This window comes from Canis lupus, chromosome 25 (genome assembly GCF_011100685.1).
Source record: "Canis lupus familiaris isolate Mischka breed German Shepherd chromosome 25, alternate assembly UU_Cfam_GSD_1.0, whole genome shotgun sequence".
In the NCBI taxonomy this organism is placed as follows: Eukaryota; Metazoa; Chordata; class Mammalia; order Carnivora; family Canidae; genus Canis; species Canis lupus.
The window spans coordinates 23,080,691-23,098,196 of record NC_049246.1 but is presented as its reverse complement, the minus strand read 5'-3'; the positions used below and the strand labels follow the sequence as shown (position 1 = coordinate 23,098,196).

The following is a 17,506-nucleotide window of genomic DNA, read 5'->3' as shown; positions in this document are numbered from 1 at the left end:
ATCATGTATAGAAAGTGTATGATTAGAAAAAATAGTCATGCTAAAAACATGACTGACTTAGCAGCAATTCATGAGAAAGAAATTAGAGAATTAGTTGAATGAAAGCCAACTGTTGGGCAGACAGAGGTAGGACCTCTCCAAAATGGTGACCTAAGGCTAATAGGTGGGGTCACCCTTCCCCCAGATGTCACCTTCGATAAGTTCCGAAAACTCATCAAGTCACAAACAACTCACGACCTACCAAGACCCACCTAAAAGAAGAAAAACACCAGAATTAGCCAAAAGCAAGAACATGGACCCTGCCTCACCTTATCACATAAAACCACATGTCCCTAACCACCCCCCCCCCCCTTTTTTTTTCTTAACTTGCATAGGCATAACTCCTGGGCGCGACTTCCCTGAAGTGGGCCTCCTCTCTGAGTCACTGGACCTCACCAGGAACGCTCCCTATTAAAGCACTCTCGAACCTACCGCCTGGATCTGCTGCCTTTAATTTTCTCCACCGATCATTAAAAAGAAAACCTAACACCAACTTTATCTGACATCAAAGTAGAACTTTACCCTTTCGAATTTGGTTTACCTCTTCCAGGAAGGCTTCTTGACCCTGAAATGCTATGTGGATACACTTTTTCTACATTTAAATTAGTTTGGTTATATACTAATCCCAAAACAAAGAAGTCTAAGATTATGGAATAATAAATACTTTGGGTTTCTTTGGACATTAGTTAGAATTCTAAGAAGTTCAAAGAATCCTTCTAATTTAATATAACTCTAAGGTCACAGATGTACCAGAAAAAAAACCTGATATTACACTTAATGTCTTAGGGTCTATCCTTCAATTGCCTCTTTTCTTTTTTATTGTTTTAATATAAGAAATGTCCATTTCCTGAAAGGTGAAAGCAGCATCTTCCTCATTTCACCTGTGCTGTTTAACAACATGCTCCCCCAAATAAATCACCCACTACTTAAAAACAAATATTTAAAATACCTGATACTTCAAAATTAATAATACTCCTCACAGATGTAATTGCCCGAACAAAACATAGACTAATAATATGAATAAAAACATTAAGAAAGACACTTAATGAAATGTATGCAACCTAATTATGTTAGTGTACTTTTCAAAAGATTATTGGGATTTTATCAGGAGGTAGTTTCTGGATTTTCTTACTTTTAAGATAATTTCAGTATTTAAGTAGGCCAGAGATTTCAAAACATAACTGAAATATAATTAAAACATAAAAAACAAATATAAAACACTGGAGCCCAGAGCAGTGCGGGCTACTTAAAGTGGTACTTAGAAGAGAATTTAGAGCCTTAAATGTATAGTCTACAGTAGAAGAGAGGTTGAAATTAAGAAGACATGAATCTATTTTTAAAATTTAGAAAAAAATGTAGCAGTGAAAGAAAGTCAAAGAAAATAAATAATACATATAAGACTATAAATCAATGAGAAAAATACAATAGATAAGATAAAGTAAAAAAATGCTTTTTGCAATGATTAATAAAATTGATTAATAAAAGTTCCTGGTTTACTAGATTAAGAAGAAATGAAAAAAGTACAAATTATAGCTGAAAGAAAAGCAACATAAATTTAAGCATTGCAGACATGAAATATTTGAGAGTATTATGAATAAATTTGTTAATAATTGTGAACACTTAGGGCAGCCCAGGTGGCTCAGTGGTTTAGTGCAGCCTTTGGCCCAGGGCCTGATCCTGGAGACCCGGGATCGAATCCCACAGCAGGCTCCCTGCATGGAGCCTGCTTCTCCCTCTGCCTGTGTCTCTGCCATTCTCTCTCTCTCTCTCTCTCTCTGTCTGTCTGTCATGAATAAATAAATAAAATCTTTATAAAAAATAATTGTGAACACTTACATGTAATGAATAAATTGCTGGAATATAATTAATTCCAGGAGAAATAGACAATCAACTAGTACTATAACTAGTTAAAAAGTTTAACCTAGTAGTTAAAAATCTTTGGTCCAAGAAAAGTCCAGGTTCAGATAATTTCACCTACCAGGTTTCCATAATTATTAACAAATAAATAATTCTCATATACAACAAGAAATTACAAAGTGTATAAAAAAGGAAATTATTACTCAAGTAATTTATGAGGCTATCATTACATTGTTACCAAAACTTGACAATCTATGAGAAAGAAAAACTTGTGTCCTATATTCACTCATGAATAATGACTTAGAAATGCTGAATAAAATATTAGCAAACCAAATCCAGTAATAAATAAAAAGACAGATCAAGTGTAGAATTGTTAAGTTTGATTTCCATTACAAAATCAATAGAAAAAATTTACCCAAATAATAGATTAAAGGAGAAAAGTTATCTTATTGTCTATTTCAATAGATCAAACAAAAAACCTTAACTTTCACTTAGGTTTAAACAAAAATAAAGCAAAATCTCAGCAAACTAGCTCCAGCAATCATAATAAATGTATTTTTATTAAATACAGACATAGAATCTTTAAGTATATGTCTAATTTGCTATAGTGAGAATTATAACAAGTCAAGGGTTGCCACCAATAACCACTATTCACCATTACACTGGAATACTCAGTAAGTGCAGTAACTAGAACTGAACAAAAAAGAATGAGAATTATAAGATCTAGAATGGAAAAAAATAAGCACTGTCATTACTTATATATATAATGAGTGTCTACACTTAAAATTCAAGTTAACCTATAGGTAAATGATTATAATTAATAGAAGAGTTTAGAAAGTTTTCTAAGTTCAAATAAATCTTATAATTTATTAACATTCTATAAACCAGCTACAAACAATGTGGAATTTCAATAAAATCAGTAACACATACAATACCCATATAATGTTAGTTTTCTAGGAATAATGCTATAAAAAATTTGAGAGTAAAATTATAAACACATCTCTAAAGACAATAAATAAGCAGCAAATAAATATAATATATGCCATAGAATGTATGATTCAATATTGAAAAATAGTCAACTCTTAATTTAATTAACCTCTACCCCAGAACCATTTACAAAAATATTTATAGCAACGTTATATATAACAATGAAACCTGGGAACTTGCGAAATGCCCATAAAGAGGAAGAATGTTGTAGAAAACCAAACAATGGTAGAAATGAATCAACTAGAATTGCACATATTGACAGAAATGAATCTCAGAAATAATTTTGAGTGAAGGAAGAAAGTCATAAATTATTATTCAATTTTTAGATTAAGTCCAAACACAGGAAAAATGCAACAGTATTTTTTAGGTATACATAAATAGGTAGTAAAAAAAAAAAAAAAACTACACAGGTGATCTTTTCCCATGGCTTAGATACAAAGATCAAGGATGTTTATTCTGATTACGTCCTTGTTGTATGTTTGTGTATGTACAGTCTTTTTATTTATGTTCCATCTTATATAATTTAAAAAGTGATTGATTTTAGTCTATTTTGTTTGTCACATATCTCCAGATCTCCAGTGATTCATATAACATCTTAGCATTTAAAAGTTTTTTAACTCCATAGAAAATTTATGCTTTAGAAAATTTGTTGTTACCAATTTTTTTTGTAGGTCAGCTTTCCCTTGACCCAAATAAGATGATGACCTCAACAGTATGTTTATACAGGAGGCAGAAAGAGTTCTTTTTTAAAAAAATATTTTATTTATTTATTCATGAGAGACACAGAGAGAGAGAGAGAGAGAGAAGCAGAGGGAGGTGCAGGCTCCGTGCAAGGAGCCAGATGAAGGACTTCATCCTGAGACTCCAGAATTACGCCCTGGGCTGAAGGCAGGCGCTAAACCGCTGAACCACCCAAGGATCCCCCAGAAAGAGTTATATGAAGCAGAAATATATGTGAAGTATTGGATTTTGTATCCAAAACTCATCAACACAAGTGAAAGTTAGGCATACCAAATCAAGTTAAAGAAACTTAGAGGAAATAATAATTATAGTTATCAGAGTTTATAAGTTTATCATATGTTCAAATAATTGGCCAATTACTTTTGATATATCATCTTTAATCCTTACAGCAATTTTGCAAAGTATAACATCAGAAAGATAAATTCATTTGTCACTTACTTAGCTCATGTAAAGAAAAGTTAGAATCTGAACCCATGTGTCTCTCCCTTGCACATGTTCTCTTGTCATTACTCCGTATTGCCCAAATATTATTATTTAATGCCTGAAAGTGGTGTGTAATGGAACATGGTAAGACCTGATTTTTAATCTTGCTCTGCTAATTATTAGCTGTTTGACTTTGGAGAATATTTAATAAATTCTTAAGGACTCACTTCCGTATTTCTTTTTCTTTTCTTTTTTCTTTCTTTTTTCCTTCTTTCTTTCTTTCTTTCTTTCTTTCTTTCTTTCTTTCTTTCTTTCTTTCTTTCTTCTTTTTACAAGTTGGTGATAATAATACCTATTAGAGTTATTTTGAGGATTAAATAAAAGGCATGTGTGAAGTGTCTAGTACAAAATATCTATTCAATAAATTGCACCTTCAGTTGATTAATTTATGTGAACATCTCCAAAAAGTTTCAGCATCCTGGGGTTAGAAAGAGACAGGGCTGATGGAGCGAAGAGAAGAAAAAGATAAGGGAGCTGGAAAAGTGAGGATGCTGGTAAGGAACTCACTTTCTTAATAGTTCACGGGGTCATGGTCAAGATGGGGAGACAATGGATCCTAAAAGAGGTTGGTTCTCTGACAAATAGAGAAATCCTTGGGATGAGCAACTTCAATGAATTTGGGAGGACAGAGGAGCTTTATTTAGAGAAAAGGAATGGAAGAAGAAAATGAGGGAAGACTATAATTAGGTCAGTCACAACCAACCCAGAGCAAAGAACAGTTCACAGCCTGCACAACTGCATAACTAGTTAAATACTCTCACTCCAGTTTTCCTGATAGGATCAGCTATGAGAAAGGTTGACCAGGAGGACCTCATATTGTGATTACTCATAGTTTTGCTGCTGATTTGACTTGGAATGCAGTGTCTCAGTGCTGCTCAGATGTCTTTACCAAACAAGAGCTTCTCTATTTCTATGACATCTTCACTATGAAAAAAAAAAAAACAAAAAACAAAAAAACAGAGATCCTCCAGCTGAGTAAAAGCATATGGACTTTCTACCATATGCTACTTAGTTAGCTTGATTTCTAATTATATACCTTTCTGAATCCCTGTTACCAACAACATAATTTTACAATCTTTCTACAAAGACTGATTTTTCCAGCTGCTTTTACCAAGAAGTACAATGAGTACAATGTTTTCTCTATGTAGCCCAAAACTAGGATTCTGCTGCAATATATACAGACCTACTTGATTTTTTTTTAATTGACTAGCCTGTTTGCTCAAGTATTGCCAACCTCAGGTCCCCAGCTCCTGTGATCCACCAACTTGCTGTACCCCCACCAACACCTAGAATTGTCGTACCCCCTGGTTATTGTGCATTGTCAGTTAGATATACCTCAGCCCTAACAGATGAATCAAGCTCAAGACAGATGTCTACTAAGTCAATCAAGTCTCACTGATAAATCTCAAAGTATGCTCAGAAATTATTAAAAAGTAGTTCAGAAATATGAAGTATAGATTTCTAAAGCTTGTATGATCTCTTCTTCAGCTAATACTGTAAAGGCTATTCATTATTTGTTTTATCTTTGAAATTTGAAATTGTTTTAATTCTGCCCAGCATTGACTCCAATACCCCCACAAGACATACCTTACTATATGCAGAAGAAATGCTAATTAAAGATCCTTTAGGTGACAAATGAGATACTTTAGTAAGTAAAGTAGCACTTTGGCTTACACTGAACTTCATACCTGAGCGCATAGCCTCTTTCTGAATGCTTTCATAGTCATGCCAGTCCTTTCTTCTCAAACCATCTGTCCATGCATAGAATTGCCCATCTCCCAGGCCCAGTGGAAATGTCTGTGGAAAAGGAAAGCATTCAGAGCATAAAAAGGAGGTATTCCTTTTGCATGGCAGATAAACACAGCCGACATAATAGGCAATCAAAGAATATTTGTTGAATAAGTGATTCTTCTACGTATACTGAAAAGAAAGCTATTCTAGTGACAAGATAAATATACATTTTAAAACCCTTTTCCAGCTTTTAAAATAAGAGCATGGGTCACCCACAACCCTTACCATTTCCTACTTTGTTTCATCCAGAGACATTAATAACTCAGTGTATCACCTCCTCTGAGCACACCCCTAGTAATGAATGGTATTAAATGGAGTTAATTTTGTTTGTGATTTGTACAGTTTCATTCATTTTGATCAAGTATATTTGAAAGACCTGATAATGATATTAGCAACCATTCACTGAATGCGCACTATAAGCCAGACACTATGTTATTTATACTCTGTATAAATATAGTTTAATCTTTATGATAGTCTTTGATTGTAAGTCTCCATTTTTCTGCCAGTTAAAATAAGGCCCAGAGAACTAAAATAATTTTAATTAAACCACAGTGGCAAAGTCAGGACTTGGAACAGTTCTGTTAAGACCAGAGTTTTGTAGTCTTAACAACTATTAATTCTATCTCCCATCTAGATTTCTGTTAAAGTATGGTACATGGTTACACTTGCAGTTGAAATTATCACCTACTCAACAACTGTAGTCACAACATATGTTTTATGTTTTGGCAAAACCCAATGTGTTCCAATGTCAACTTGAAAATTATATTTGTATGCATTGCTAAAACTACTTTTTTTGGTGTTTGTTTTTGGTAATAAGAAACATGTTTTGAATAAAATTTATTTTCAAAATCTTAATACTCAACACTATGTAAAATGTTCTCATAATCACATACCACTTTTCTTTTATTTGGTTTATTTTTTGAAATAAATAATACTCTGACAGAATGAAGAGAAAAAAATTAAAGTTTAAATTTAGATACAACAGAAGCAAATAATTTCAGTAAGGAAATTTTATTCTAAGAGGATTTCCAAGTCAAATAAAATGTCTTATTTCTTAGTTTGAAACAGTATAACTATTGTGCTTATGAAAAATTATCTGAGTCCATCTTTGTAGGTTACAAAGGAGCCACTTATTTGAAAGGATGAAAATGGAGCTTGACATTTAAAAAAAGTACTTAAAATCAGAAGAAAGATTTGTCAAATTGACTATTATCTATATATTTAAATGAATTTGTTACAAGAGTGGTGATTTCAAGAAAATGAAAATAATAGAGAAATAAACATATAAGAATGATGATAAGCTTATATAAAATATTAAAGATAGTAAGAATACATTTTATAAAGAGGATGACAAGAAAAGCTATAGAAAAGTTAACATAAAAGAATACAATAGAATAGAAGAAAATGGGAATAATAATTTTGGACAGAAATTTGGGCTTATAATAGCAAACATTAGAAAAAAATGTCATGCATTTGACATTCATTTCTTAATTAGAAATTTTACCAAAACTCAGCTGGGAATCAGAAATTTTAAATAATTAAATAGCTTTAAAATACAAAACTTGTATTTTGCCTCAAACTTGTATTTATAATAATAAATACTGCACAGTAATGAAAATCTCTTACACTGATTTAGATAATACCAATTTATAAACATCACTTTCAGATTAAAATAGATAATTTCAAAATAAATTCTGACTTTAAACATGGAGATATTCTTGTGTAAACTCCAAATATACAAAACTCTTCAAACCTATTGGTTCACAAACAGGCCCCTGAACATGGAGGGCAAGGAGAGACCAAGGGAAGAGGCAGGCCCCTCTGGTATGGTAGGAGACAGGTGGAATAAGCAAGGGAACTTACATATGAAGCTTCTCTGGGGTACCACAAGACAAGTAGATCCCAGCACAGGCCCTCTCGAATCTTCAAAGTTTATGTAGAGGCCTTAACTGGGTTCAGTCATATATGCAGTCCAATACTTTCAACATCTTACTCCCTACTCCCTCAAGGGTGTTGTTTTAAACAGCTCCTAGTTGTGGGAACACTAAGTGGATTATATGTTTCAAGGATGAGGAAGGGGTGAGGAGCCTCTGATTGCCCCAGTCCCATTCCTGTCAGCTGGTGGTCATGTCCTCATGACAATCTCCTACCATCTTGGCCAGCTCCTACCATCTAGCACATTCTCCCTCTTCTGCATGTACCCTATGAAGTCATCAAGGGTTTTATTAGCATGGAAGTGATTAATTTGGTGGCTATCTGTCTGCATTTGACTCAGAGGTCACAGCAACAACATAGGCACATAACAAGTGAAAACAACACAGGTTAAGATAACGATTCCCAAAATAAGTAACATTTTTTTTCTTTCTACCAAGAGCCCCATGATCACAACCATTGATTTACGAAGTCCTCTAGGCTGGGGGTTAGATTACTCAGGATGTTTACTTATTTCCTCGTATGATTTAATAAAGATGATATGTTAACAGACTCATCAGGTGTGAACACACACAGTCTGTTTGGATAATGGCATGGTGCTTCCTTGCAAGGCAGTAATAGTGTCCAAGGCCACACTATTTTGTAAGACAGTTTTTCTTATTTGAGACATTTCAGTATTCAGTAATACTGTTGGCTATCCTTTAAGGCTTGCTGGGTGAATTTAGTAAGGACTTCTACGTATGCTACAGGGTCCTTCAGACCAACAGAGGAAACAAAGATGGTGGTCAAAGGACTATACCATCAGAAAACAGAACATGCCTACCTGGCCCTGAAGAAAGAGAGGTGGCATCTTTAGGGACTTGATCTGGTTGTGCACGTCATAGGAGACAGCACTGTCAGGCATGAGGAGTTGGACTGAGGAATGGGATATACCAGACCAGAACCCTCACCTGCTTCCCTCTTTTGATGGTGCCTGTTCTATTCCAGGCATACTGCTTTTCAATAGATCTAGATTGCAGCAGGACAATGAAATCCCGGTGGAGACTGATTAGCTTCCCCTCACCCAAAGGTGCTAAGTAACTCACCTATTCCAGTAGGATATCTCATTGCAAATTCCAATAGATAATTCCTTTCCTAGGTATGATGCTCAGCAGCATAGCATGTTGATTCCACAGCTTCCAAATACAAATACAAAGCTATACAAATACCTTATAGTATTTGGTGCCTTGGCAGGGGTCTCTAGTCTGGCATATGGGGCAGTGGGGCCTACTGGCTGACCATAAAAATGTACTAAAGTCTTGACAATACTTTAGTCTACCTGGCCAAGGTGGTTTTTCCTCTTAATAATTTAAACTGCTGCTTTAATATTCCATTTTTCCTTCTTACTACCACTACTGTTTTAGGGTTATAGAGGAGATGAGATCTTTATTCAATGCCATGTTCTTTTCCTCATTTTTGCACATCATGACCTTTGAAATGTAACCCCCAACCACCATCTACTCAACATTGGTATCCATGCATGATACTCAGCTTCTCTAATCACCTAACAGTGGCAGCCTGGTTTGCACAGAGGCAGTGTCCTCACAAACCAAAATATGTTTAGAAGCCCCTCAGAGGGAAGGTCCCAAAATTTGCTAATATCTCACTGTTTGGGAATGCTATTATTTAGGGAATCTGCCCCAGACTCCTTTGGCAGTTGCCTTCAGCATTGTTTAGACCACACATAACATGCCGTTACTGCATTAAACAAGCCACTGTATTTCAAAGGTAATGTGTCATCTTCAGCAATATACCATCCCACCCAGGCACTATGGCGGTTGCTCTTTCTATGCAATTAATCTGCTTGTCTACTAAAGGTTTGGTTTATGGCTCATACCTAAGCCTGGACATCAGCTTCCTGATTGCCAGGGGTTGTCGGTGGCTTTATGAATCTAGACACAGAAGGCAGTGAGGTTTGCCTCAGGCTGTTGCAGGCAAACCCAAATGTGTTTCCCCATATCCTGACCCCACAAGGGCTCATTCGTGATCATCCACTCCTCAGGTTTCCATTGTCCAAGCTAAAGGGTTAATCCCTTTTGAACAACCCAATTGTCAGTGCAAAGGGCTACAGGCCCACCCTCATAAGTGATCACCTGCCACACTGCTCTGAGTTTAGCCTAATGGCTGCTATAGTTCATTCTTGTTTCCATCCAGATGGTGTCAGGGTTGGGCTGTATAGCAACTGCAGCCTCTGGGTAGATAGCCCTGACTAGATCACCCATTGGGAATTTCTTCTGTTCCTTCTCTACAGGCCATCACAGCCAACACAGGAATAGGGGCAGGGGCATTTGGAGGATCTGCATCCTCTGCAGCGCCTAGTAGCACCTGCATTCCTAAGACATGGTGCCTCCCTGCTATAAACAGCATGCCACTTAGTCAAAGTGGGAGTTGGAGAGGAGGCAGAAGTAGGTCAATAAAAACATATTCTCAACCCATCTGTTGACAGGAAGGAAAGTTCTTTACACAATGTGCTGTTCCTTTGTGAGAAGATTTATCTGGAGGAATGTTGCTAGGAACTACTGATCTGTGGGAGGTATATCAGGTTTCTGGTCCCTGCCAGGGTCTGAAATCCTAGGATACTTATTCTTTTCTTCTGCTATCTCTGCCATAGTGCCTAAGTCATATCTTTTAGAGTCACAGATCCATCTAACTAAAATGGTAGCCCTGCTTGGGAGATGCTCAAGCTTTAATCAGGTTCACTAGTAGCTTGGCTTTCTCAAAGGGGGCTTTTTGCTCTTATGCCCAGTCCCAAATGTGCCCTTGACCTACCAGGCAGTATAAGGGATGGAGGTGCTGTGCTAGGTGGAGAATAAATGCCTTTCAAAACTCTCAAATCCCTACAAAGGCTTGTATCTTTTTCATGTTCTTAGGGGTCAGGTAGGCTTTTCAATCACAGCTTCTGGGACAACCCACATCTTACCCAACTAGATGATTCCCAAAAACTTTATGGTGGTGTCTAGGCCTTGAATTTTCTGTCGTACACTGCTCATTTTCTCCCTTGCAGATAATCCAACAAAATCTGCAGAGTATCCTGCTACAGAGGTAGGCTTTACTTGTTAACACTGTATCAGCAATGTAATGAGCCCATTTCACTGATGTGGGAAAGGAGAATAGGAGCAGATCTTGGGCTACCATCCCATGATATATTATCAGGCTGTGCATGAAGCCTTGAAGAAGCACTTGAAAAGTCCACTGTTGCCCCTCCCTCATGAAGGCAAATCGATCTTGCGACTCAACAGCTAGGAGTATACTGAAAAAAGGAAACCATTGCTAAGTCCAGCACTGCATGATATGCTCCTAGGATTGTGGCCAAGGTATCTAAGATGGTGGCAATGTTGGGCAAAACTGAACAGATTGGGGGCACTACCTTAGTCAATTCTCAGCACTGTTGGCAGAGCATACAACACCCACTTGGTACAGTGCTTGACAGCTTCTCCTTTTTACTTATGCCCCCAGGCAATTTATACTGTTTGACAGTTACCAATTTTCATAGGGAGGGGTAGAATTAGTGGTTCCCAGGGTTTTTGTTTTTGTTTTTGTTTGTTTTACCTCTCAGCCCTGGTCTGATTGCTCTAACCCAGAGGTGGAATTCACCTGAAAGGCTTTTGACTTTATAAGATATCAGTGCTCAATATGTTCTCTGACATAGGAAAGATAAAAACCTCATACTCTCATGGCAGGGGGGTGGGCAAGGGATAGGGAATGTCTAATTTGCAGTATCAAAAGGGTCTTCCTGACTATAACCGTTTACCTTCCATAACCACTGAAGGCAGTGAGGGGATTAGAAAACTTTTGAGGATTACTACATATTAGAGAATATTTATCTCCAGTATTAACCAGACCCAGCACCTTTTATTTCTGGGGAACCCATGAATAGTGAGCTCAATATGAGGCTTTTGATGGCCTCCAACAGCTCTTACCTGGAGGCAGTTTTGGCCTGCATCTTATAGCTGGGGCATGGGGGGCCACCACTCCAAATAAGACTGTATTCCTGAGTCCTCTGCTGGAGCTGGTGGGGCATCAAGGTTTGTAGGGGCAAGTGGGACAGATCTGAACTGTTGTTCATGTTTGAGGGCTTTCCACAGGCTGATCAACTGTGCTTTATTGCTATTCTGTATTTTCAAGTGGAGGTTCCAACAGCAATGAGGTCAAAGCACAATTGTTTCTGGGTTATTTTCATCAACCCATTTATAGCTAACTGATTAGGATAGCCTTTCAGGTTTTCAAGCTTCCTCTCTGTCTCTGGTCTTTCTCACAGTAAGTACCCATTCCTAGGATTGTCAGTTTCTCCCATATTAGCAATGGATTACCCAGTAGCATTAAGTGTCTCATCCCAGGACTTGGTTCAGCATGGATATCAGTGTCCTATATAAAATGCTGGAAGTGGACTACAGATTTCCTCCCTACAGTGAATGTGGCCTGATCAGGGTCTTTGAAGACAGGGGCATTGATGGCCTATCCCCTTTCTGACTCCCTAAGCATTTGCTATACCTCCTTTATAGATTCCCATTCCAGCATCTCATTTGTCCACAGAGATCCTCTCTTTGCATGAAACCTCCATGCAGGCTAGAAAATTCAACCTACAAAAGAGTGAGTCCCTTGAACTCCCCTGAGAGCACATGCAGACACTGCCAGAGGGCAGGGTGTGTGGTGATGTTGCTCATTTTTTCTGCCTCCTTCCTGGTCAGAGAAATGCTACAGCCCCCCATAGCCACACTAAACATGTGTGGATGCTTTCCCTGGCCTTTTGCTGGAGCTTGGCAACTGTACCAGTAAACTCAGTGGGAGTATATTCTCTCATCATGAACGTTTCCTGAATTGGAGGTGGTCCCACTGCCTGGGATTGCTATTGCTGTGCTTTTACTTTCCTCTGGCCCAGGGGTTAGACACATGGGGCATTTAGTCTGTTTTACTGTCAATCACGACAACATCCTCCTCTTTGTCCTCCTCCCTCCCCGAGGGATTCCACCTCTTAGCATCCCAATCAGGCTTTGTCACAAGTACCTGGATCCTAATCTAGAGTAGCTGGGACCCTCCTAGCTTTGCAAAATGGCACACTAAGTTTTCCAACTTTTTATCCTGCTATCCCACCTGGCCTGCCAGCCCCAAAGCTAGGAGAGTAGTGGACACCACAAGTCCTTCTCCAATCTCAATTCTCCTTCTGACTCTTTGACTCTAGTTGTGTTAAGAGTTAGTTGGACAATTAGGTAGTTGGGGCCAGGATCCCCAGCAAGAAGATATGGAGTAGAGACAGCTAAGACACAACAGCCCTAACACCCTGTTTTGCAGCATAGATGCGAGCACACTGGCATTCTATTTTACAGCCTTTGCAGAAATGACTTCTGCTAAAGGCCCTAAAAGGAAACAATAAACCACAAAGTGTTTGTCACTATTGTGCACTGGGGCAGCTAAGTCATAATAAGCTCATAGCCCAAAAATACCACCAGCACATGAACATTAATCTAATAGACAGATGCATGATCAAAGCTCTGACTGGCATGACTCAGCACACTCTGATTGCTTATGAGAGTTCTGCAAAAGAGCTCATAAAAACCCCGAACCCTAGACACTCCAAGGGCAACCCTCTCAGGTCCCCTCCATCTTCAGGAGCTTTGTACCACTGCTCAGTAAACTTTGTTTTGCTGCCTGCCACTGCTCCTTTGCTCCACCTCGTTACTCTTCAAAGCTTGTGACCAAGAACCACAGGTGCTAAAGGAAAAAAAAAATCCTCAAATGGTTGGGTATCTGTGGCCACCGAACTGCCCATGGCAGAGGCCAACTCACTGCAGCAGCCATTCTTCTTTCTCTGTCCCAGTGCAAACAAACGCATCAGACCAGCCAGCGTTTTCAGGTGTCCCCATGCACACTCGGTGGGCCACAGCATCTAATACACAGGCCACCCCTCCTGGTCAAGAGCCAACCATAATTTCCCCCACAGATGCATCCTTCCCAAACACTGTTTCTTCTGTCTCCTAGTTGGCTTGCCAGTTGTTGGTTCACAAACTGGTGCCATACACAGACGGCAGGCAGGGATGGAAAAAAGAGGCAGGCAACCCAACGGGCAAGCGGTGCATTTACTACGCAAGGAACTTACATCTGAGGCTCATCTTGGGCTCTGCAAGACGAATAGATGTCTGCACCCAGCCGCCAAATCTTAAAAGTTTGTATGGATGCATTAATTAGATCAGGACACAATGCAAATGGTCTAAACAACACCTTATTCTCTTAAGGCTGTGCCCTTTAAACAGGGTGGGGATGGTGGTAGAAGGACAAGGGAGGGGAGAGGATCCTCTAATTGCAACCATTTAATTTGAGGTTCAACAAGCGGTCATGTACTTTCTATGACCTCCTCCAACATTACCAGGCACATTCTATTGCCCTTATTTTGATTCATTTGATGGAGAGAATTATTAGCAACTGGCAATCCAAAAAGGATTGAATAAAAGAGTTAATCTTTGCTTTCTCTAGACACCCAATGAAAATGACAGTAAAGCATCAGATGAACCAAGAATGCAGATAGTTGTAATGCCTGGGTGGCTCAGCAGTTGAGGGTCTGTCTTCAGCTCAGGGAGTGATCCTGGAATTCTGGGATTGTGTCTTTCCTCAGGCTCTTCCTTGGGGTGCCTGCTTCTCCCTCTGCCTGTGTCTCTGCCTCTCTCTGTGTGTCTCTCATGAATAAATAAATAAAATCTTAAAAAATAAAGATAGCTGAATTGACATAAAGTTTCTGTAAGTGGTTGAGATTGCTGAGAAGGAAACATTTTTAATGCCACTGAATTAGGAAAATATTTAAAATTTGGAGACGTAAGCTATTTCTGAGGGTGAAGTTAAAGGTCCAAACAAAATAACTGGCATTTGTATACAGGGCAGCTAGACTCTCCTGGGTTCTCTTACCAATTCCAACAATAAAGTGATTCCTGAGGCCCATGCACTGTGCTCCCTGCCATAGAGCAGTGTTTTTTGAATGAGAGAAAGTTGTTTTCAAGCTATCTGAAACCGGTAAAGACAAGAGTGTCAAGCTATAGTGAAAATCATGGTTCCATGTAAATCTACATACTAAGCATTGTTAACCAAAGCTATCTGATCCCACTTGGCTCCTAAAAAGCTGACATCCCCTTAACACCCCTTGCACAAGAGATAGATGAATTCCTATCCAGAGAATTGAGTTGAAAGAGATAGGGGTATTGCTTCTAGGTATATATACAGGCATTGCATGGGGAAGTCCTCCTTAACCCATAAAACTTTGCAGTAGTATTTTACTACTTCACCTATAACTATGAATGGTAGCCAAGGATTACCAAATATTTGGGAGAGGTTTTAACATAAAATTCAGAGGCCAAAATAAATAAAAACTATAATAAATTAGAAGGAAACAGAGGCAATGGACAGCTCAGAAAAATACTCCCCTGCCCTGCAAAATCTAAATTCAATTCCCTCAAAGAGCTTTAAGAAAAAGTTCCTCCTTGGGGATCCCTGGGTGGCTCAGCAGTTTAGCGCCTGCTTTCGGTCCCAGGGCGTGATCCTAGAGTCCTGGGATCGAGTCCCATGTCGGGCTCCCTGCATGGAGCCTGCTTCTCCCTGCCTCTGTCTCTGCCTCGCCTCTCTCTCTCTCTCTCTCTGTGTCTCTCATGAGTAGATAAATAAAATCTTAGAAAAAGAAAAAGTTCCTCCGTCGAAACAGAAATTAAAGGAAGAAGAAGCACAGCAGTAACAGCAGCATTTAGAGAATTTAAAAACAACAACAAAAGAGCTCTTGGAAAGTGAAAATAGGATAGCAAGCATAGAATGATTAATAGTTTGGAAATTTAAGGACAAAGGAACTCTGCTAAGATTAAAAAAAAAAAAAAAAAAAAAACAAGACAAAAAGAAGGAACAAGAGAGCTGGAGGCAAAGTTATAACATGGAAGGAAAGGAGCAAAATGGCAGCAAGCCTAGAGATCCTCCAGTCCTGAATGGCTCTGCAAAAACACAAACAGAAAAGCTTAAAAAAACAAATAGACAAACTTACCCTTTGTCTACTTTTAAAATGTATTGAAAGAAGAGTTACAGTTCTTCTAAAAAGATTGGGGTGAATTAATGATGCATGCATAAAAATATAAGCAAATGAAAATTGGGACAACTAATAAGGCTCGAGGGGGAAAACAATGTACAAGAAATAAAGTATAATTATAGCACAGTATTTTATTCAGGCATGAATACTCTTACCTAAACACTGGCTTAACTAAAATTGGTTTTATGTTCCAGAGGTTGAGGGAAAAGGTAGAAAAGATAATTAAATATGCATTTTATATAATAAGAAAATAATAGACAAAAAACTGAAAAAAGTCAAGTAATAGTAATACACACATGCTATCTACAAATATAGATGCATATGACAGAGTAAAGATAAAAGACTGACATTGTTGCCCCTGGGTATCAGAAAGCACAAGTAAAGGGAAATGAGCTAGGGGATTGCTGGTTGCCATTATAGGGTTTATATTATGATTATATTTACATTATTTACAAATATTACTTCATATAAAGATGAATCTCAAATAATGTTTCTTATACATTCTTGGCAGTTATCAGTACTCCAACAAGGCGTGTTAGCATCATGAGAATATTTTATGATGGTAGAGGAATCAGGTTAAAGCAGATCATCTGAAACGGTGCTTTAATAAAGGCTATCTGAGGATTTGCTACACTAATACTTCTTCTTATCTGTATCAGTGCTTCTTACAGACCAGCAGCATCAGCATCACCTGGGAACTTGTTAGAAATACAATTCCGTGGTCCCAACTCATGCCTGTTAAATCAGAAACTTTGAGAGGTGAGAGACCCAGAAATCTGTTTTAACAAGTTCTCCAGGTAATTCTAAGGCTCACTAAAGTTTAAGAACCACTAATCCATATGAATAGGAAAGTGATATGATTATCACATTAAGAAAACATGTCAGCCTTATTCATAAAGCATATGTCATGATCTACTGAAGAATCCTTTTTACCCCCCAGGTCTTATGACCAATATAAAGAATAAGCGTGTTTGCACCCTTTTCACCTGCCAGAAAGGTAGGTGAATAAACCTAAATCAGTCCCAGTACATTTGCATAGAAACAACAGCTTAGCCATCCAGGAAATGACCCATCAGTATTCTGACCTTTCCTTTCACATGAGCAATCTCCAGCACCCAGATCCATTTGCTTCTCTCCTGGGTTATATCATGTGTCCTCTCTATGATTACAGTAGTACAGATCCATTATCTCTGACCTTGTAAAATAAATATAACAAGTACCGTATGTTCATGAGGCGTATATTTCAGACTCATTATTCAGTTGGCCATTTATTTGTGAGCACCTTTTGTTTTTCACCTTGTGGAATTTTTATTTATTGCAGTGTCACCACACTACAAATAATTAACTGGAAAAAACTACCAGGGATGGCAGAGACAGAATCCATTAAGTAGAAATCATACACAATAGAGCTGAATCTTGGGATCCCTGGGTGGCGCAGTGGTTTGGCGCCTGCCTTTGGCCCAGGGCGCGATCCTGGAGACCCGGGATCGAATCCCACATCAGGCTCCTGGTGCATGGAGTCTGCTTCTCCCTCTGCCTGTGTCTCTGCCTCTCTCTCTCTCCCTCTGTGACTATCATAAATAAATA

The 17,506-nt window shown here is 38.3% G+C and overlaps 1 protein-coding gene across 1 annotated transcript in view; it reads right to left on the bottom strand.

The window, feature by feature from the left end:
• The window catches only part of GALNTL6 (polypeptide N-acetylgalactosaminyltransferase like 6), a 1,157,792-nt gene that overhangs the window by 747,215 nt on the left and 393,071 nt on the right, over positions 1–17,506 (bottom strand). Inside the window, exon 3 of the mRNA XM_038573594.1 lies at positions 5,796–5,904. Within this exon, the coding sequence (XP_038429522.1) occupies positions 5,796–5,904 (109 nt within the window). The remainder of the gene's footprint in view (positions 1–5,795; positions 5,905–17,506) is intronic.